Source organism: Pseudorca crassidens, chromosome 19 (genome assembly GCF_039906515.1).
Source record: "Pseudorca crassidens isolate mPseCra1 chromosome 19, mPseCra1.hap1, whole genome shotgun sequence".
In the NCBI taxonomy this organism is placed as follows: Eukaryota; Metazoa; Chordata; class Mammalia; order Artiodactyla; family Delphinidae; genus Pseudorca; species Pseudorca crassidens.
Genome location: NC_090314.1, coordinates 7,659,113 through 7,681,146, shown reverse-complemented (window position 1 = coordinate 7,681,146; position 22,034 = coordinate 7,659,113). Strand labels below are relative to the sequence as shown.

The 22,034-nt window shown below is 47.6% G+C and overlaps 1 protein-coding gene across 5 annotated transcripts in view; it reads left to right on the top strand.

Moving 5' to 3' along the window:
* MYOCD (myocardin) overlaps positions 1–22,034 on the top strand; it is a 259,110-nt gene that overhangs the window by 219,731 nt on the left and 17,345 nt on the right. For all 5 annotated transcript variants that reach the window (XM_067717582.1, XM_067717581.1, XM_067717584.1 and 2 more), the window contains 4 exons: positions 6,284–6,456; positions 9,401–9,526; positions 14,540–14,784; positions 16,451–16,604. In XM_067717582.1, coding sequence (XP_067573683.1) covers positions 6,284–6,456; positions 9,401–9,526; positions 14,540–14,784; positions 16,451–16,604 — 698 coding nt within the window. The remainder of the gene's footprint in view (positions 1–6,283; positions 6,457–9,400; positions 9,527–14,539; positions 14,785–16,450; positions 16,605–22,034) is intronic.

The window sequence follows — 22,034 nt, the reverse complement described above, 5'->3', positions numbered from 1 at the left end:
TGATCATGAATTAAAATAGCTGTCATGCGAACACCGCTCAGGCTTGCAAACAGATAAGCGAGCGAAGCTTGTTCTCACATTCCCACCCCATGCTTTCCAGCCCCTGGTGTGGGTCCCGGCGGAAAGGTAACCAGGACGCTAGCGATCGCATTTTCCTCTTGGAATTTTAAATGTTTATGCAGAGGAGAGTCCAACTGATTCATTCATCCAATCACTTCCAAGAAAGAGGGGGAAAGCGCCGAGTCACCAGGCCGAGATCCCCAAGGGGCTGGTGCCCAGAGACAGCCCCGTGGGCATAGCCTGGGGGTGAGTCAGGGCTTCCAGAAACAGGTCCTTGTCATCACAGCGCCTGACGTGTCTCCAGGGACAACAGCCAGCGCCCTACTCTCCCACAGCGGCCAGTGAGCCCCGCGCCCGCCGTGGGGGATTGGAGCAGGGGCCCAGGGTCACAGCACGGAGCCGACAGACTTTGCTTGTTCCTGAAGCAGCCAGATAAGGTGACCTTCGTCCCTCTACACCGAGCCCGCCTTGAACCAGGCAGGAGAGCGGGGAGCGCGCAGCCTTTCCTGTGACACTCCTCCTGCTCTGGGAAAGGTCTGTCTTTGCTTTCCCGGGAGGAACCTCTCAGTGTTTCTGGCTCCGGAGTTGGGCTGACCTTTGCAAAGCTGACCACAGGATAAACTGCCTCTTGGGTGGTCTTTGTTTTATTTTTTTAAATTTTTTTTGTGGTACGCGGGCCTCTCACTGCTGTGGCCTCTCCCATTGTGGAGCACAGGCTCCAGAGGCACAGGCTCAGCGGCCATGGCTCACGGGCCCAGACGCTCCGCGACATGTGGGATCCTCCCGGACCAGGGCACGAACCCGTGTCCCCTGCATCGTTAGGCGGACTCTCAACTACTGCGCCACCAGGGAAGCCCCCCTTTGTTTTATTTTTGATCGTGGTGAACTTGAGACAAGCAGACACTGCTACCAAAAACAATAATAACAACAACGGCAGCTAGAAATGACTGGACACGTGTGCGTCAGGGACCATGTGAATAACATATAAAACATGTAAAGCGCAGTGCTTTTACATGCGTTATTTTAATCCTCAAAACCCCGAGAGGTGACTATGATGATGTTGCCCATTTGATAGATGGGGAAATTGAGGCTCTAAGAAGTTGAGTAATTCATCAACAGTCACTCCACCACCGAAGTGGTAGAACAAGAAACAAACCGACCTGTCTGGCCCACACTGACCACACTGAACACCACGTACCTCGGCTCCAAAGGAAGCCACTGCCACGCTCTCGGGGGCCTCTTGCTGTCACCGTTCTCATCAGCAGGGGCTGAGCCTAGTGTGGGCTCATCTGTCTGCCCTGTCGCTCACCTTCTGGCCTCGCAGTCAGAGATCCAAGCCCTTTGTGGTGCTGGGGGACTGGCAGGGCCCCCCGTGGTCGGCTCTCTGAGTGTGGACAGCCTCTGAGGGGTCCTCCGTGTGTCTGTCGGCTTATTCTGACCTGGTACAACATGCTTTTTAGAAACTAGATGGGAGTCATTTCGGGGGCCTTGGTCTTCACCCTGTGTTTGTTCATTCAGGTGTGAACAACTACCCTGTACGGGGTTGCATGTATTCATGGCTTCTTCATGTATGGGGTTGCATGCACTCACGGCTTCTCCGTGTATACAGTTGCATGTACTCACGGCTTCTCCGTGTATACAGTTGCATGTACTCACGGCTTCTCCGTGTATACAGTTGCATGTACTCACGGCTTCGTGTATACAGTTGCATGTACTCACGGCTTCTCCGTGTATACAGTTGCACGTACTCACGGCTTCGTGTATACAGTTGCATGTACTCACGGCTTCTCCGTGTATACAGTTGCATGTACCCACGGCTTCGTGTATACAGTTGCATGTACTCACGGCTTCTTCGTGTATACAGTTGCATGTACTCACGGCTTCGTGTATACAGTTGCATGTACTCACGGCTTCTCCGTGTATACAGTTGCACGTACTCATGGCTTCTTCCTTGACTTAAGCAGAGGAACCTCTTTAAATGATGGATGTCACTTGGAAAGTAGGCTCCTCGAAGCTGTGTGTCTCCAGGAACTGGATCTTAAAGTAATCCAGTCCGGTGGCTGGGAGAGTTACTTCTTCATCCTTCCCACACCAACTCTGCTCATCACCACCCTGTGACTTCCCTTCTGCGCCCCGCAACTCTTGCCAGGTGCCCTCCCCTTTTCTGTCATCCTGTCCACCGTCATTTCAGGCTCAGCTCCATCCCACCTCGCCTGGGAGTGAGTCTGCCTGGACGACCCACATCTCCATCCCCTTTGTCTGCTAGCCACCAACAGCACTCACCAGGCAGTCTAGTCCTTGACAGGTTCTCTGGCTATGTCCCGTGCAGATAGACGGATAGCATCCTTCTCGTGGTTTCCGTATCTTCACCATACTGTATCTGATTATACTTCTGCTTCTCTCTACTCCTCTCTGATTGGGAAGGCTGGAAGTGAACAAAATAGTTGAGGAATGTTCCATCCAATTCTGGGGAAAATGGGACTGGTTACCAACTCCTTTATTCCAAACACTCTACTTCTAGGACGTTTCCGCATCATTCCAGGCAGGTGCCGAAGTGAAAAGGACACGCTGATTTATGGCCACAACAACAGGGCTTCACAATCCTCCCAATCCCTTTTCTGAGACAGTGGCAATGAGATCGAAGTGATCGCCTGCCTTCTTTCTTCTCACAGTCAAGATGTCACGTTCAGTCCTTCAGATCTCAAAAACTCGAGTAAAAGATGTTGTGGAGAATGGAGCTGTCCTCAGTACGTGTGTGCCGAAAAAGAAATGGACGTTGGCCGATTTCTATGCTACCCCCCCCACTGCCACCAACCCAGTGGGTCTTGGCGATGTTCCCTAAACAACATGTATCTGTTGACCTCCCGGGAGGGATATTGATTTTGCCTCCCCCTCTGCTGGAGGCTCTGAGCATACAAAGGCTGGGCCTGTGTCTTAGCTCGGTCTCTAAAGAACTGGGGGACCTGGATCTTGCGATGTCCTCGTCTGCAAAACAGAGATGAGAGAATGTGGTCCTTTCTCTGACTTCCTGGACCGTTCTAAGGCCTAACACAAGTTGATTGTTTCTGTTACTGCTGCCACTGCTAAGTGAACTGCTGACGCAAACCACTGTTTTTCTCATTTGTTATCTTTCTCCTTGAAACTATTGAAGGGGGATAGTTGGGGGATTAAGAGAGAAATTTTCTCGCTTTCTCCCATCCCTGCCCTTCTTGTAACATTTCCATGCGTGTTAGAATGCTTGGACAACTTTGCAGTTTGGTTAATTCCCTCTCATTTGCAAGCGTTTGGGACATGATCCTTGATGCGGGTGGAGGTGGCAGGGGGCCGGGGCGTCTTCTTTGTCACACTGAAGTGTCAGATCACACAGAGAAGATCCGTACCATTCAGACTGAAGGAAGTGGGGAGGGAGTGTAAGACGCTACAGCTCTCCTCACTGCGGTCCTGTTGGGCAGGGCAGGCTGGCTGCCCCCAGGGGCTGGTACGGTCACACACGCAGGACTGTCTGAGTTGGTCTTGCCTCACGGTCTATGCCAAGTAAATCCCAATGAAATGCTGTGGCTTCTGAGGTGGGGAGGGCTTAACACCCACTCCCCCCCACCAAATCCCATGCCCACCTGGCCCTGAATAATACATGTCATCTTTTCAACAGGGACAAAGCCTTTAATTCCACAACTAGAAGTGGGACTTGAAATTTCAATGCAAACGTGGTTTCTAAAGTAAAGAAATTAACAGGTTGAGTTTACAATGGAAGGTATTCATGGAGGCTCCTGGAAGGACCTTCCTGGGAAGATCGCAGGCACATGATCCCCTGGAGAAAGGGAAAATGGTATATAAATTCCTTCACATTGTGTGAAAATGACAGAGGGAGGCTTCTTTGCAGAGCCCCGGTGGGGGGGGCGGGGGGGTTGCTGTAAGAAAAGAAGGGAAGGGTGTGAGCTAGCTCTGGACCTTAAAATAGAGAGGGAGGGAGGAGGGAGAGACCAGATGGGAGAGAAGAGTGACTCCTGATTGCAAAGAAAAAGTTGACATTTGTCAAATACCCGACGAAAGCCCTTTCTGTTAGAAAATGAATAGGTTTCTGATGCAAATATAGGAAAATACTGGCATATATTTATTTCAGGTGGTTCACATGTTTTATATTATTCTCTGTACTTTTCTATTATGTCAAAATTTTTATAGTTAAAGATAAGGGCCCCTTGGGAAATAAAAGTTGGAAAACAAAAGTTCCCACTCATACAATGAAATATTGTGTAACTGTTACCAAAATATTGAGGAAGATCTCTGAGTTCACATGTAAAGATCTCCAAGATACACTGTAGGGTGAAAAAAGCAAGTGTCAGTACAGTGTCTTTCACTCAGTCCTGTCTGTTTGAAATGCTTTTTCAATATGTGCGTGTCCTGCTGTATGGATAGAATTAAGTCTAGAAGAGGGAATAAATCATGAATGGAAGTGGGATGGTTACGTACCTTGTTATGTACATTTCATATGGTATGAATTTTTATAAGTAAACATTACTTCTATAATCACAGAAAAGTAATAATGACTTTTATAAAGAAATCTTGAAACCAAGGAGCAGCAACGCTGGTCCCCAGGCCTTTCCAGGTTAGCAGGCTGCCCAGCGGGCCAGTAACTGGAGTTCCCACCTGCCCTGTCCTGGTCCGGCCTCTCTCCTGATTTGACACTTGCGTGTCTGAGTGAGGGTCCGTGACAGATGCCAGCAGTGGTGGTGATGACAAGCCCCAAACCACATTCATTCCATTACTTCCAGCTCCTTGCTGCCTCTCCAATCTCCACAGTGAGAGCTCCTCTCTCTTATCTGCCCCAAGCCTGAGTCAGAAGTTCTTGTCAGTGTAACTGCAGAATACCGGGCTGGAGACCTTGCTGATAATACCTAAATTCCTTTCGAAGAGCGGTGCCTGCAGGACGGTCACAAGAGCTGTGTAGCCTCAGCACATTTTGTACTGTGCATTTGGATAATAAGCCAGAGGAGATTTGACAATTAAAAAACATAAGGGAGGGACTTCTCTGGAAGCGCAGTGGTTAAGAATCCACCTGCCAATGCAGGGGACACAGGTTCGAGCCCTGGTCTGGGAAGATCCCACATGCCGCGGAGAAGCTAAACCCGTGCGCCACAACTACTGAGCCTGCGCTCTGGAGCCCACGAACCACAACTACTGAGCCCACGTGCCACAACTACTGAAGCCCGCGTGCCTAGAGCCTGTGCTCTGCAACAAAAGAAGCCACTGCAGTGAGAAGCCCGCGCACTGCGACAAAGAGTAGCCTCTGCTCGCTGCAACTAGAGAAAGCCCGCGTGCAGCAGCGAAGACCCAATGCAGCCAAAAATAAATAAATAAATAAAATCACAGTACTATAAATGATCAAAATGATAAAAGAAGAAAACACATAAGGGACATAAAAGGATGTCACGATAGTCCCACCTGGTCTGGTAACCCCACTCCCCAAGCCAACGTCTGGGTTTCCCTCCCAAGACCACGCAGGCTGCTGGGGAAGAATCTGAACACGTGTGATTCGCTGGGGATTTCCAAAATAGAGACAAAGATGAGAGGAATAACAACAAAATCCAAATAATAAAAATAAATAAGTAAAGATCGCACTCCAATTTCTGAGACACGGTTACGGCTTTTATAAACAGATATGCGTTCGTTAAGTGGGGCTTTGGGACGTTCTGGTGATAGCTCTTCTGACACTTAGGAATTTAAACTTAGGAGCTCCCTGGCTTCTCCTTAATAGCAAAGTTTGCGAAACATTTTCTGCCGGTTGCCCCGCTTTATGTTTGAACACGATGCAAATGGCCCCCTGTCATTTCAGTTTCACCTCTCGTCGTAAAGCCCCAGGGAGACAGGGACCTTCTTCTCCTGCACCCCATGGCCCCTGTTCTTTCCTTCATCTTCCCTGATTTAGCTTCAGAAAGATAGGGGCTCACATACAGAATGTGCAGGAATGGATCAATCTGAAAATGAAGTTTAATAAAGATGATAGATCTCTGATACGTCTCTCATTCGTCCCTGTCAAACGTGTCACTTTTATAAACACAAGTTCCCCTGTATGGAGTAAATAGAGGGGAAAGCAAGTCATTTTAAATATATCTCCACTCCTACCTTGAACTGGAAACATCTAAGGAGGTAGGTAACTGCTCCTAAAAGGGGTGGCACACTGAAGCACTGCCACTGACCCAGTTCTTCTTGGCTTTCACTCCCTCAGGTAACCAGGTGAGTTTCTCCAAATCAGCGGATGCATTTGCCTTTGAGGAGGACAGCAGCGATGGGCTTTCTCCGGATCAGACTCGAGGTGAAGACCTCCAGGGCTCAGCAGGATCCCCCCCAGACATGAAAGCTACAGAGACCCCTTCGGCGGGTCCTCGGGGGAAAACCCAGGTAAACCACATCTCAGCCTGTCACCTCTTCAGTCTTGAAATCAGCAGTGCTGAGGTGGTTTTGCTTAGAGACCCCAGAGATGTCTCTTCATGGCACGTCATCTTGCTCCTTCTTCTCACCCTATTCAGTCCAGGGGTCTGTGTGTAAGGGCAAAAGCCTCCAGATAACACCGAAAGAGAATCCCCAGAAATATGCCCTTTTGACTTATGTTTTCAGTATCTACTCTGTCAAGTAGATCTCTTTTATCTCCACTTTTAGAGACAAGGTAGAAATGAGGCTCTCCAAGATGAGATGACCAACCAACAGTCTCCTGGAGAGAAAGGGCCTCAGCAGGACTGGTTTCAAAGCCCATGGTCTTTCCAGGCACTGGGTTATCACCGTAGGACCCTGGGGAGCAGGAAGCAGAAGGCGCTGATTGGTTACAAAGCTGGAGCCCCGAGCCAGTTCTACCCTTAGCAGGCGTCTACCTGCCGAACCCCTGGAGCAAGGACCGCTTCCAGCCCCAGCCCAAACATAGCATTCCCCTTTTTCTGGACAAATCCACAGACTGTCGAGATGTGAGAAATGGATATTGCACATACTGTTAAAAGCACACTTATAAGGAGCAGTATAATGATGGCTGACATCATCTACTGCCATTATTAAGTGCCCACTGTATACCAGGGCCAGTGCTAGGCACCTTGCAAGCGTTTTCTGTTAGATGTTGCAGAGAAGGAAGTGAGGCTGAGTAGCTGTGTGGCCCCAGGAGCGTGCAGGGTCCCCCACCAACACCTGGAGCTCCCCCTCTATGAGCCACACCCAGGCTTGCTGGGACCTTTCCTTGGCCTGGCAGGGTGGTATTCCCAGAGCCCCCAGAGGAGATGAGTGTGAGGCCCACACAGGAGGGGGAGGGGTCGCACTCGTGGGACCACGAGATGTGAATCTTCCACCACATCCTGGCTCTGGAGGGACCCCTCCGACCTCAGCCCCTACCCTTCAGGAAGCGTTTACTCCTCTTGGCCTCACAGGAATTATTCGATGACTTGAAATCAGATATTTTATATATATGATGTATATTTTATTAACAGATATTATTTTATATATTTTTATTATATAGAGATATCTCATTTTTATTATATATGGATATTTTATATCTGTATGTACTTCTAATTTTTTAAATTGAGGTATAATGGACAGATACCATTATATTAGTTTCAGGTGTACAACATAATTGTTTGATATTGTATATATCGCGAAATACACAATGTATACAATATCAGGTGTACAAAATAATTGCTTGATATCGTATCTATGGTACATATACACGTGTGTTGTGTATTTCACAATATGTACGATAGATAAAATATATCATTGTATGTATTGTGAAATGATCACCAGGGTAAGTCTAGTTCACATCCATCTCCACACATGGTTGCAAATTTTCTTTCTTGTGATGAGAGTCCTGTAAGATCTACTCTCAGCAACTTTCAGAGAGACAATACAGTATTGCTAACTATGGTCACCATGCTGTGCATTACACCCCCAGGACTTACTGTAGAGCTGGATGTTTGTACTTTGTAAACCGTATTAGATAGTGTATTTGAAAACGTTTTTACACTGTAAAGCATGCAGGGATCAGGGACAGTTTCAGGAATTATTTACCACGACCCTGTTTCCTGAAACTGTGCTGTTACTGGTCCTTGTCAGGCCCTTCTTCACTCCATCAGAACAAAGCCAAGGCTGCCCAGGAGGAAATGTGGAACAGGAGGGAGACGGGAGACAGAAAAAGCAGAGCCAAAAGAGCCGTACGTTTATTGTGCAAGAGTTTATAATCAAAGCATTTTTCCTTCCCCTGCATCCCGCAGCTGGTCTCTGCAGCCCAACTTCTTTAATAACATCAAACAGTACATCAGACCATTTGTATCTTATTACTCTGACAGTAAATTCCTCAGCTTCTGATTTAAAGATGCTTTGGGGAGAAGACGCATTCTTTTCTTTTTAACCTTCGGAGTGGGGCAAAAAGGGGACAAACACTGAACAATGCCAGGCAAAATGCAAAAATCATCTTATGTCAGTTCATCCGGCAACCTCATGTGACAGATGAGGGCACAGGCTCTGAGAAAAAGGGGTGCTACAGACCTTTGATAGGTGCTGGGGCTCAGGGAAGGGCTGAGCCGCTCGGGGAGATCGTGGAGCAGCCCCTGCCCCTTTTTCAAAGTCATGGCCTAGGATTGTAGGGGAAAGAGAGAGGGCACTTGGTCCATTTCAGAGTCCTCTGCATACGGGAACGTGCCTTTCATAAAGGTTTTCCTGATACTACACACGTACACACACACACTTACATACACACACATGTTCATATACACAGACATACACAGACACAAGTATACACACAGACACACGTGCAAAGGGATACATATATATATGCACACATACATTACACAGGCAGACACACAGAGACACACATGCACACAAATACAGAGACCCAGATGCGTACACACACATACACATACCTACACACTTTCCCTCCATCTGCCAACCCCTGTTTCATCTAACTTTTTTGTTGTCCTACTTTCCCCCAAAGCTCCTACACCCACTTCTCCCACTTCCTCTCTTTTTCAATCCCACTGTCAATTCCAACAGGTAGACCTAGCCGCAAGTAGGTGGAACCCTCACCCAGGGTGACCAGATGTCCCAGTTTGCCTAGAACAGGCCAGTCCTATACCTGTCTGCTGGAATAATTATTAATCATGCCTGCTTTCTCTCTTAAAAGTGTCCTCAACTGGATGACAAATTATATACACGACTCCTCCCGCTGGAGGACAGAATCTGATGTTCCTGAGATAAGAAGCTAGGATTAACACAGCAGACCTCGGGGGTGGGAGCGGGAGGCTCTCCCGCAACATTTCCACGTCACACAGCCTTTACTCCCGCATCCTAATAATGCTAAACTTTGGATTTTTAGGATCTTATTTCTGGCTCAGAAAATGAAAGGAATGACTCGGCCCCCCAGCCCGGCAACCAGTCAGACCCGGGGAAGCAGGGGCTCGGCCCCCTGGGCAACCCCGTCCCTGTACACGCTGCTGTCAAGGTAAGGTGGGCCGGCCTCCACGCCCGTCTGAGCACTCAGCTCACAGGGCCAGCTCGGGGCAGGGAGTGCTGAGTTAGGTCTGTCAACAGCAGGAGAGTCACACGGACGTGTTCGATCCACTGGGAGCATCGCAAGACAGGAGTTGAGACCTGGGCCATCAGTGTATATGGACCGAGATGCTCTTGCCCAGCAGGGGTCTCCCCTGCAGACGAAGACCCCTGCTGGGCAATGTTTGCCCTTCTTTGGGATCACAGCTCAGCCAGCCTATTCCTGACGTAAAAGGCTTCATCGGCTCAGCCTAGAGATAGACACAACTGACTGCAGTGCACACAGGCTTTGTATGTGGCGTAAAACAGGTGTAGGGCAGCTGCATTTTATGCAAGGGAAGCAAACCTGAAGGGCTTGCCTACAGCAAACCCTATATCATTCAAGCCAGTCTCCCTGTGGAAATAAAGACAAAGCAGAGGGTTACACTCACAAGAGACACATAACTACAAGCACGATCACATACTTTTGGTTGAAGTTTCTCAGGATTATATCTAATAGTTCACAGAGTACTTTCTCCTCAATTAACTGCCTGGTAGTCATTTGACTTTCTTCGTTTTATCCCAAATAACTTCTGATTGACTGGGGGGCATGTTCTCTCAGCTCTAAAGCCACCGCTTGATGCTGAGATGATTCTTAAGAAACATTTTTTGAAAAGGTTGTAAATTGAGTTAGAATCAATGCTAAAGTAACGGTGCCCACCCGCCGCCCCCTCCACTGCATGTACACAGGAGTGGTTTTCATCTTATAAATGGAGGGCGGGTATTTCCGATTTCCAGTAAAGCTCCCCAGACTGCAGTGGCTTAAACCCAGCCTACAGTCCACTCAGCTCAACAGCGTTGAAAATAAGTGGCATGGATGAATTTTGTTCCCTGCAAGTGGAGGGTGGAGGGGATGATTCAGGGATTTCTAACGTTGTGTGCCAGGAGAAATTGCATCGGTATTTCTACCAAAGTATTTAAATTCTGCCTAATGCAAATGAGCAAAGCCTTCAGCCTCTTGGTACTAAGGGAGTATAATAGTTGCCCTGAGGAAGGACAGTCAGTTTCAACGAGGAGCAGGGTTGATAACCAGCTGGTCCAGCAGGACTTACGTGAAAGCCAACAGCTCTTCTGACTGGTCAGTGCCTGTGGGTTCTCAGCTGATGACTATTCATCATCTCTAAGCTAGGAGGCTACTAGAGGGCTTCTCAAAGAACGAAGCAACCCAGCTAGGGGAAAACATCTCTGCCCTATCGACTGCGTAAGCTTCACATAAGGCCATTGAGAGCATGCACAAGAATACTCTTTGAAAACTGTAAAATCCTCTATAAGAGAACGGTGCTCACATTGCAGGCTCCAAGTAGTGCATATCAGGTTGAACAAAACATGATTCCTGGGCTTCCCTGGTGGCGCAGTGTTTGGGAGTCCGCCTGCCGATGCAGGGGACGCGGGTTCGTGCCCACATGCCGCAGAGCGGCTGGGCCCGTGAGCCATGGCCGCTGAGCCTGCGCGTCCGGAGCCTGTGCTCCGCAACGGGAGAGGCCACAACAGTGAGAGGCCCACGTACTGCAAAAACAAAAAACCCCCCATGATTCCTGCCCTCACTGAGCCTACAATCTAGTCTGATATCACAGCCACCACTAGTCCATATGGGGCTTTGAGCAAGTAAGAAAAATGTGCCCCAAAGGACTTGAATAGACATTTCTCCAAAGATAAACAAATTGCCCAACAAGCACACAAGAAGGGGGTTCCATGTCATTCGTTGTCAGGGAAATGCAACTCCAAACCATGACAGAATACCACTTCACACTAACCAGAGTGGCTAAAATTTTAAAAATGGAAAATAATAAGTGATGATGAGGGTGTAGAGAAATCGGCACCCTCGTGCACTGCTGATGGAGATGTGAAATGGCGCGTCTGCGTGGAATGCAGTTTGGTGGTTCCTCAATAAATTAAACACGGAATGACCGCGTAACCCAGCAAATTCCACTCCTAGATACACACCCAAAAGAATTGAAAACAGGTGTTCCAACAAAAATGTATGCGGCAATATTCATTGCAGCTCTATTCCCAATAGTCAAAAGTTGGAACTAACCTAAATGTCCATCAAGTGAAGAATGGATAAATAGGGCATATCCATTCAATGGAAGATTATTCAGCCAGAAAAGGGAATGAAGCCCTGATTCTTGCTACGGCGTGAATGAACCTTGAAAACATGCTGCGTGAAAGAAGCCAGACACAAAGCACCACAGTGTCCGATTCCATTTTTATGCAGTGTTCGGAATGGGCACATCCGTGGAGACAGTAAGCACGTTCGTGGTTTCCAAGGGAAGCGGGGGATGGGGAGTGACCGCTTAATGGGGATGGAGTGACTTTTCGAGGTGATGAACATGTCCTGTAGCTGGGTAGCAGTGACGGTCACACCACATCGTACACGTGCTAAATGCCACTGGATTGAAAACGGTGACTGGGGATTTCTGTGTTCCTTGTATTTTACCGCAATACAGAAGGAGAGTCCCCTTCCCCAGGCGGCCACAGCCCCCCATCAGGGCCAGTAGCCTCGGGAGCAGACCTGGGGCTGGATGTCCGTCTCCCTCCCCCCTCAGCAGGGTCTGCAGCAGTGTGACCGTTACGGGGCAGCCTCGAGTGTCATGTGAGACATGCAGAGGAGAGACCTCACTGTGGGTTAGGAAAGGCTTCCCAGGTGAGCCAGGGTTTGAGCCAGCCTCGAAGGATGAGCCGACGTCAGACAGTAAGCAGAGGAGGGAGTCCCAGATGGCAGAAAATGACAAGGAGAAGAGTCAGGAGGGGTAAGCCATTGGAGAGGAGTATGTTTAGGCAGCTTGGTGATGGTCTCCTTTGCAGGCTGCAGTTTGGACTTCAGTGTGCCGTGCGGGATGGACAAACTGAGTGCAGGTGGCTTGGGGGGCGTGCTGCGTGCCCGGCGCAGTATGTGCGCGAATTCGAGGCAGAAGGCCTTTAGGAAGTCGTGCCCTCTCTAGCTGCAGGCCCCACCACTCCCTCTTGCCTCACACTAACTTGCTTTATACATTCATGCCCAGGTCTTAAACCACTGGATTTGGGATCCAGGTCTGCTTTAGAAAGATGACTGTGCTCCCCTTCTATCGGCCATGCAGTTCTGGAAAGAAAACAAAAGCAAACCCACAGCCTTAGTATCCTCTGGTGTCAAAAATATGAAACTGTACAGTTCCAGGGATTCGGAGTTCCATGGGTTCAGCGGCCTTTGCCCCTCACTATCCAGAGAAAATGGTCCGATTTTCGTACCTTCTAAAATGTTCAGAGTCCCTATGTTAAGGCGACAGATAGAGAAAATGCCTTAGTCCCTGACTTAATTGCTAGACCCAGGGCTGCAGCTCCCCCAGACAAGCAAGTTCTAGGAGTGGGAGCGGAGGCTGCACCGGAGCAAAGCAGGGCAGAGCTGACTGTAGGAGCCCTGCGGAAACTCTCCCAAGTGCAGAAGACTGATTCATTACCTGGAGCGCTAACCGATGAATGAGCAGGGAGGAGAGCCCCCAGTCCACGGAAATACTTGAGTTCATTGTTCATTGGTCTCCAAGAAGAAGCCTCCCTGAGAAAACACAAAAAAGGCTTCGGTGGAGGGATGCGCTGAGTCAGAGAAAACTTTTGTGGTTAAAACGGGGAAGCTGCCGGGTCACAACATGCCCGCCAGCTATTCAGGAGCCCCCTCTTCTGGACACTGCTGGTACCACACCTTCCCTCCCACTTGTCCCCAGATCCTCAAAAGACTCTACCATCACCATATCTATGTTCCTTTCAATCTTCTGTAATAAAGTCCGGGTTTGGAAATGTATGTTTTTTAACCGATTCCAGTATGGATCTATTGCTTTCCAATCTATGGAGGCTTTTGGATTTTAGGAGTGGGTTATAAATATAATCACACTGTCCTTTGAAATCTGTTACTATTTCAACAGTATGTTTCACCATCCTTCCATTGTACTGAGATCGAAAGTAGAGAATGTTTTTCCCAACTTGCAAGTGAGGTAATTGAGATGTCATGTAGTTGGATGATTGTACCATGTTCAAAAATGTGTCTTCACTTCCGAGCCTGTGTCCTTAACTTTTTTCAAGGGTCCAAATCGTGCTGCATGATGGGTAACTTCTGGAGAGGTCCCAGTGGGTGACTAACCCTTCCTGTAGTCAATAAAGAATCTTTAGTTCAGAGGATGTCACTTCCTGCTCTTATATCAGTGTTTGACGGGAAGGGGAATTGATCTTACGTGTGAGGTAACAAAGGTCCACATTCTGGATTTTCAGAGGCAAGCTGAACTTCATCTGAGTTTACGTCATTAATAAGTCAGCGTACTAAGGGCTTCACTAAAGGTGATTACATGCATACAGATGAAAGAGCTTTCTTCTGAATCCATCCCAAGAGCAGAATATCTCCTTCGTTAGGCCGTCAGGTGGTTTTAGGTTAAGAAGTTGTCCTCGGGCTTCCCTGGTGGCGCAGTGGTTGAGAGTCCGCCTGCCGATGCAGGGGACATGGGTTCGTGCCCCGGTCCGGGAAGATCCCACATGCCGCGGAGCGGCTGGGCCCGTGAGCCATGGCCGCCGAGCCTGCGCGTCCGGAGCCTGTGCTCCACAGTGGGGGAGGCCACAACAGTGAGAGGCCCGCGTACCACAAAAAAAAAAAAAAAAAAAAAGGTGTCCTCATGAAACACAAGTGTACCTCTCGCTCTCCTCCGGGAAGGAAATTCTCCTGGAGCCACTTCTAAGACTCAAGACTCCCCGCCTCAGGGGTGTCCTTCCTTTGCGATGCACTTGCAGTGGATCTGCCCGTTAGGTACCTTAACGTCCAGGATCGCTTTGTGCATCCTGCCTTTGCTGTGTTGTGTGTCGGGGGTTCAGGAACATCCATCCCATGAAACCTCCTAGAGATATATTCATGATGCCAAACCATTCCCATCCATCACCTAAAGCACATGCCGTTTCTCCATCCGCTTTGCAGTCCAAGTCCTTGAGCGACAGTAAGAACCGCCACAAAAAGCCCAAGGACCCCAAGCCAAAGGTGAAGAAGCTCAAATATCACCAGTACATCCCCCCGGACCAGAAGGCCGAGAAGTCCCCTCCGCCCATGGATTCCGCCTACGCCCGGCTGCTCCAGCAGCAGCAGCTGTTCTTGCAGCTGCAGATCCTCAGTCAGCAGCAACAGCACTGCTTCAGCTACCCCGGGCTCCACCAAGCTCAGCTCAAGTAAGTCAGGCAAGCCCAGGCTGGCGCCTGGGGGCAGACGCTGCTGGTGGCTTATCTGGCCGAGGCCCCCGGGCCAGCCCCTGGGGACCCAGCGAGTCCTGCGCTGCACCGCATCCCCCCGGTCCGGTGTGTTTAGAGCGTGACGGTTCAGAAACCACGCCCACTTTTTCAGGGACGGAAGGCCGGGAGGAAGCAGGTACATCAGTGCCCCTGGTAAGAGGCCTCTTTGGGGAAAGTATTAGCGCTAGAGAACGGAGGGGAGGAGCCATCTAAGAATGTAACGCTGGAATTGGGAGCCAGTCCAATACGGATTACGTTTCAGGAATTGGCTCAGGGCTGAGTGACTGGGTGACAGCCCCAAAGATTGACTCCTGAGCCCAGTGTGTGATCTCACAGTTAGGTCACCTTGTAAAGGGTCTTTCCCCTCAACCATAAAGTTGGGATGTAGGTTCCCCCACCTGCCTCTGTTCAACCTCGGGTCATGCTGGTGATCGTGCCACGTGCTGTACGCGATCAAGCTTCGTGCGCACGCTCCTTCCTCCCCAGGACAGGGCATCTGCTAAATCACAGATGGACGGGCCTCTCCCGCGGCCACAGTCTCCACCACTCCCTCTTGTCTCCCCAAAACTAGCTTGAGGGGTGCTTGCCGCTTGCCATCTGGCCCACTCTGGTTCTTCCTCACCCTGCCACTTCTACTGATTTATTATTACGTTGCACTGATTATTGTTGCTGATGTATTTATTATTACACGCCTGATCCTTCTGGGCAATTAGCTTGTGATCCAATCTAATTGCAAGCCACCCCCTAAGGGTTCTGGCCACCCAGTTTTCCCCACACTGCCAAGCAACTCTCTGACACCAGCTGGGTGTTCTACAATTCAACTCAATTCCGATGCTCTCTCCCCGGAGATCGTGTCAGATCCCGCAGGTTGAGGGCTCAGTCCCACAAGACTGTCCCCTCCCCCTTCGGACACCAATCACAAGTCCAAGTTGTCACCTGTGCTTCTGACAGACCAGCTACAGATGGGAGGTTCCAACAGTCCCCTCCTTGGGTTCGATTAATTTGCTAGAGTGGCTCAGGGAACTCAGACAAACATTTTACTTACTAGGTAACCAGTTTATTGTAAAGGCACGTAACTCCCCATGGGAACAGCCAGATGGATGAGACGCTTGGGGCAGGGTACATGGGAGGCAGGCAGAGCATCTATGGCCCCTCCAGGTGCACCAGCCTCCCCAAGTCTCCACATGCTACCCAACCCGGAAGCTCTCCAAACCCCATCCTTTTGGGTTTTTATAGAGACGTCATTACATAGGCACGGTTGATTAGATCATTGGCCATTGCCGATCAGTTCAACCTCCAGCCCTCTGTCCTCCCCAGAGGTCGGGAGCGAGACTAAAAGTTCCAACCCTCTAATCACATGATTGGTTCTCCAGGCCACCACCCTCCATCCTTAGGTGGCTTCCAAGAGTCACCTCATTAGGATAACAAAAGACAGCTCTGCGCTCTCATGACTTAGGAAATCCCAAGGGTTTTAGGAGCTAGGCCAGAAACCAGGATGAAGACCAAATATATATTTCCTATTCTAAATCACAGTATCGCACCCCCAGATGTATAGCTGACTGTATTTGATGATATTTTAAGTGCCTCTTTTCTGTTTGTTTTTCAGGGAACCAAATGAGCAGGTGGTCAGAAATCCAAACCCTCCTTTAGCACCGCTGAGCAATACCCCTTTGTCTCCTGCCAAAAACAGTTTTTCTGGACAAACTGGTGTCTCTTCTCTCAAGCCAGGCCCGCTCCCATCCAACCTAGATGATCTGAAGGTATACGGTTTGACATGATTTTCTTTCTTTCTTTCTTTTTTTAACAAATATGTATATTTTTTTAACCACTGTGGTTGGATACCCAATAGAACAGGAGACTGGGGGCTCCCAGCTCAGCTCTTCTCTTAATGTTTCTGCCTCTCACATTCCTCCTTTGCAATGAGTCATTGTAAGAGTCAAATAGAATCGCATACGTGCTAGCCCTTAGCGCAGAGGGCGGCTTTGAGATTGATACAAGTTTCCAATGGCCAACTTCACGATGAACTTTTACCAGTCTCTTGAAATAAGAAAAACAAGAGCCACGTCAAGAGCTTTTCATGAATCTAACTGCGTTCAATATATCTGACCAGTCTTTATCTGAAGTATTTATTTCCCCACAATGTTTTGAATGTCAAAACGTCCTTTCCATCGGGAAATGATGGCAGCAGTGGATAGAAGTTGAGTGTTTCTGGTGTTTTATTTCTTTTTCTTCCATCAAGATGCTATTAAATACGGAGAATAGTCCTTACTCAACGAGGTAAAACGTTGGGAACCCTATGTCGATAATACAATTTAAGACCAGGTGCTGTTCTATTATGAAATCCCCAGTTCTGAGAACTTCTGCCCTGAAGTGTAGCAGCAGCTTGTTAAGGGATACACGTGCGCTAGCAGTTGACTCTGGATCACACTCATGGATCTCTGTTCACTGAAAGGACGCTGGCCTTTTGAGTTGAACCTGGTGTGTTTCAGAGCAGTCCTCAGGATCGCCAGATTTGTCTGTCCGGTGTTTACAAAAGGACAGAAAAGGATGGAGGCAGGGCCCTTCCGGGTCTCCAATGTGTGGGCACACCTCCCTCTAATGCCTACTGCAGCTCCATGATTGCACCTCTTTACCTAGTTTCCACCCCACCGATTACTCTTCTCCCCAAGAGGATCTTATCATTTTTCCCCCAAAACACTAAATTCCTAAAGGCCCCCGTGGTCCTCACTGGGCCAGTCCTATGGCCCTTCCCCAGCCCTCAGTCCTCCTTGGTCATCCTTCTTCCCATGCTCAGCCCTCAGTCATTCTCTCCTTTGGGGGAAAAGTAGGCTTGGGACTCTTTCAAATTAGAGGAAGTTCAGTGGCCACCAAATGTCAACACTGGTAGATAAAATGTATCTTGGGCTTTGATATCAAAGGTTTCTCTATTCCTTACACTTGGAATAAAAATGCTTGGGTTTCGTCGAGTTTGTTTCAGTTTGGCAGCTGTAAACCTAGAGGAGGACGTCAGGTGTATGATGATGCTCTGCAGAGCGGTGGCCCCTCACCCTCCACACCCCCGCAGATCATCAGCCCATAGAGACAGAAGTAGCTCCTCTCACCTGGAAGACTTTATGCTAAGTGAAGTAAACCAGACACAAAGGGACAAATATTGTGTGCATCCACTTCTGTGAGGTCCCTGGAGTCCTCAAATTCATAGAGGCAGAAAGTAGAATGTTGGTTCCCAGGGGAGAGGGGAATAAAGTGTGAGTGTTTCATGAGTACAGAGGTTCAATTTGAGATGATGAAAAAGTTCTGGAGATGGGTGGTGGTGATATTTGCACAACATCGTGAATGTACTTAATGCCACTGAACTGTACCCTTACACATTATTAAATGGTAACTTTTATGTCATATGTCTTCTACAAAGATTTTTTTTTTTTAAGTAGTCTATCTCTGGATGGGAGCTCAGATCACGTAGGACTGGAGATGTCTTGGCCCCAAAGAAAACATAGTCCAGCTATGATGTGCCTATCAGAGCCCCTAGAGGTGGTTTCCTTGGCGTGCACATGCGCAGAATCATTGGCTCGTTATAGTTACAGTAATTAACAGAGGTATAAGGAGATGGTGGTGGTGACAGTGGGAACTACCATTTTTTGAGTATAAACTATCGGTCGGCCAGCTTTCAGAGGTTTGCTTTAGAATTGAGTTTGGGAGTGTTCCTTCCTCTGCAATTTTTCGGCATAGTTTCAGAAGGAGAGGGGTTAACTCGTCTCTAAATGTTTGATGGAATTCACCTGTGAAGCCACCTGGTCCTGGTCTTTTGTTTGTTGGGAGTTTTTAAATCACAGTTTCAATTTCAGTACTTGTGATTGGTCTGTTCATATTGTCTATTTCTTCCTGGTTCAGTCTTGGGAGATTGTACCTTTCTGAGAATTTGTCCACTTCTTCCAGGTTGTCCATTTTATTGGCATAGTAGTCTCTTAGGATCCTTTGTATTTCTGTGGTGTCCACTGTTTACTTCTTTTTCGTTTCCAATTTTATTGATTTGAGCCCTCTCCCTTTTTTTTCTTGATGAGTCTGGCTAAAAGTTTATCAGTTTTGTTTACTTTGAGATTTGGTTTAATTTTCGCCCCACAAGATAAGTTTTAAATGTAAACATAATAAATCAGGATCTTAAAGAGGTTAAGTGAAATGCAAGTTAACCAGCTTCTACGTGACAAAACTGGGGCTTGAACTCAAGTGACTGATATCAAAGGCTTTGCTATTGTCATTCTTGAGAGTGGAAAGGGGGCGGGGGGTAGACGGGAGAAACCTGAACTGGGCTTGACTACTGGGTGTATGGGGAGAGGTGTCACCTGGGAGAGTTACAGCAGTAGCAGAAATTGGGAGGGTAGACTGAGGAGATGGTTTCAAGGTATGTTGGCAAGTTCATTCAGTTTAGAAAAGTTGAGCACAAGTACCAGGAGGACAACCAAGAGAAAAAGTCTAGGCAGTTTCCATCAGTTAGACGTATATTAGCCTCGCTCAGCTCACCTGTGCTGTCAGGGATAGGAACAGAAATCTTGGAATCGTTTGTATAGTGGGGAGGGTTGGAAGTAGAGCAGCAAGTGAGATAGAAGGAGAACAAAATGGAAAGAGTGGGAGGGAAGGATGGAGAAGGCGGAAAGGAAGGAGAGAAGAGGAATAAAGGAGGTGAATGATGGAAACATTTAGGGAAAGGAAGAAATCAGAGGACTTAATGAAGGTAACCCTCAAAAAAAGTAATCAGAAAGGTAAGGCAATGAAGGTGATGTTTTCCAGAAAAATGCTTATGTTTTGCTTCATAGAAGTAAAAGGGGAAGGGCTTCCCTGGTGGCGCAGTGGTTGAGAGTCCGCCTGCCGATGCTGGGGACACGGGTTCGTGCCCCGGTCCGGGAAGATCCCACATGCCGCGGAGCGGCTGGGCCCGTGAGCCATGGCCGCTGAGCCTGCGCGTCCGGAGCCTGTGCTCCGCAACGGGAGAGGCCACAACAGTGAGAGGTCCGCGTACCACAAAAAAAAAAAGAAAGAAAGAAAAAAAAAGAAGTGAAAGGGGAAAGGCACTGAGAAAAAAATTTGATTTCTCATTAAAAAGTTCTAAGTGGAAATTTGACAGTATATGGATTTTTTTGTATCCTGCTTCTAACAAACTGGAGAGTCAGAGAACCAGAGAGCGTGGGGGGTCGGGGGAGGAGAGAGAAAGTAAATGGGAAGTTTAAAAAATTGGGAAAATATTTGATGGATATTAAGAAATAATTATTCATCTTTTTAGGTGTGATAATGATCTTATGTCTATATTTTTTAAGTACTTTTTAGACAAAGATACCAAAATATTTACAGATTAAAATGTATAACTTGCTTCCACATAATTCAGGAAATGTAGGGGAAGAAGTAGTTTGGGGTGTAAATCAAACAAGATTGGCGTATAAATGAAACAAATGCGGGCTGATAATCGTCAGAGCTGGTTAATGGGTTTGTGGGTTCGCTACACTTTTCTATTTACTTTTGTGTATGTTTGAAATTTTTCGTAATAAATGGTTTAAGGTTTTATCAACGATTACAACCCCAGGGAGGGACTTCCCTGGTGGTCCAGTGGTTAAGACTCTGTGCTTCAAATGCAGGGAGTGCGGGTTCGATCCCTGGTCGGGGAATTAGAATCCCACATGCTGCATGACACAGCCAAAAAATTAATTAATTAAAAAAATAAAACACCAGGGAATGTAAGAAAGAGGTTTATACAAATCTTTGTCCCAGGCAAGCCTACACAGCATAATATTCTGAAATTTATAGCAAACTGGACTGAACAAGTATTCATTTTATTTTAGAATATGAGCCGCATTATTTAGTAATGTTGTTTAAATTATTCAGTGCCAGAGCAGATTCTAAAAATAAACGTAGAGCTCATTAATTTTAAGTAACTCTAAATTAAAACAGTAATGAGCTGCCATCTTGCACTTTTTCAAACCAGCAAATCTGAAAGAAAATGGTAAAACAATGCTAGCCAGGCTGGGGGGCCGAGAGCGTATTTTATTGTTTGTGGTACGGTAAGTTATTCAAATCCTTTTTGAGATAACTTTTAAAATAACTCTTAATGTAATATATATTCACTATTGAAATATGATAGCGTATAAAAAAGTGAAGAGTATTTTTTTTTTGGTTGCACATCATGTGGAATCTTAGTTCCCCGGCCAGGGATCGAACCTGCGCCCCCTGCAGTGGAAGGCGCAGTTTTAACCACTGGACCAGCAGGGAAGTCCCAAGTATTTTAAAAGACAATTAACTCACAGATTCTGTATCCTTCTAGACTTAAAATATGCATGAACGTGTTTGGTTTTAAAATAATTATGTGAGCGTATACTTCGGGCATGCTCTTTTATTTTATTTATCATGGACTTTTTCATAACGTTTAATATTCAATAAGATTTTTCTTTTTAATACTGGCATATCATTTCTCCACCTCGTTGACATCCCTCTATTGGACTTTTAACTTGCTTCCAAATTTTTGCTATTAAAAATGTAATTTGTGGGCTTCCCTGGTGGCGCAGTGGTTGAGAGTCCTCCTGCCGATGCAGGGGACACGGCTTTGTGCCCCGGTCCGGGAAGATCCCACATGCCGCGGAGCGGCTGGGCCCGTGAGCCATGGCCGCTGGGGCTGCGCGTCCGGAGCCTGTGCTCCGCAACGGGAGAGGCCACAACAGTGAGAGGCCCGCGTACCATAAAAATATATATATATAGATATAAAATTTGTACACACATTTATTAATTTCTCTAATTATCTCCCCAGGCTAACTACATGGGAGTGGAACTTCTAAACCAAAATATATAACTATTTTTAAGAACTCTTGATCCATATGGCCCCATTCCTGTCCTGAACATTTGTGCCAATCTATTCCCAGAGGTAGTGTGTTAGGGCAGCACTTCTCAAGCCTGAATGTGCCCAGTGAACCACCTGGGGCTCGTGGTGAAATGCAGATTCTGATTTGATAGGTGTGGGGAGGGGCCTGAGATTCTGCATTTCTCCTGTAAGCTCCAGATGCTGTCTGATGCTGCTGGTCCAAAGACCACACTTGGAATAGCAAGGTATTAAAAAGCTTTTTTTTCTTAACATTTTTATTCAATTATTTTTCTGCTCCTTCACTGACACAGTGTTATTATTCATTTCTTTGTCGATTTGATGAATTCAAAGCTAG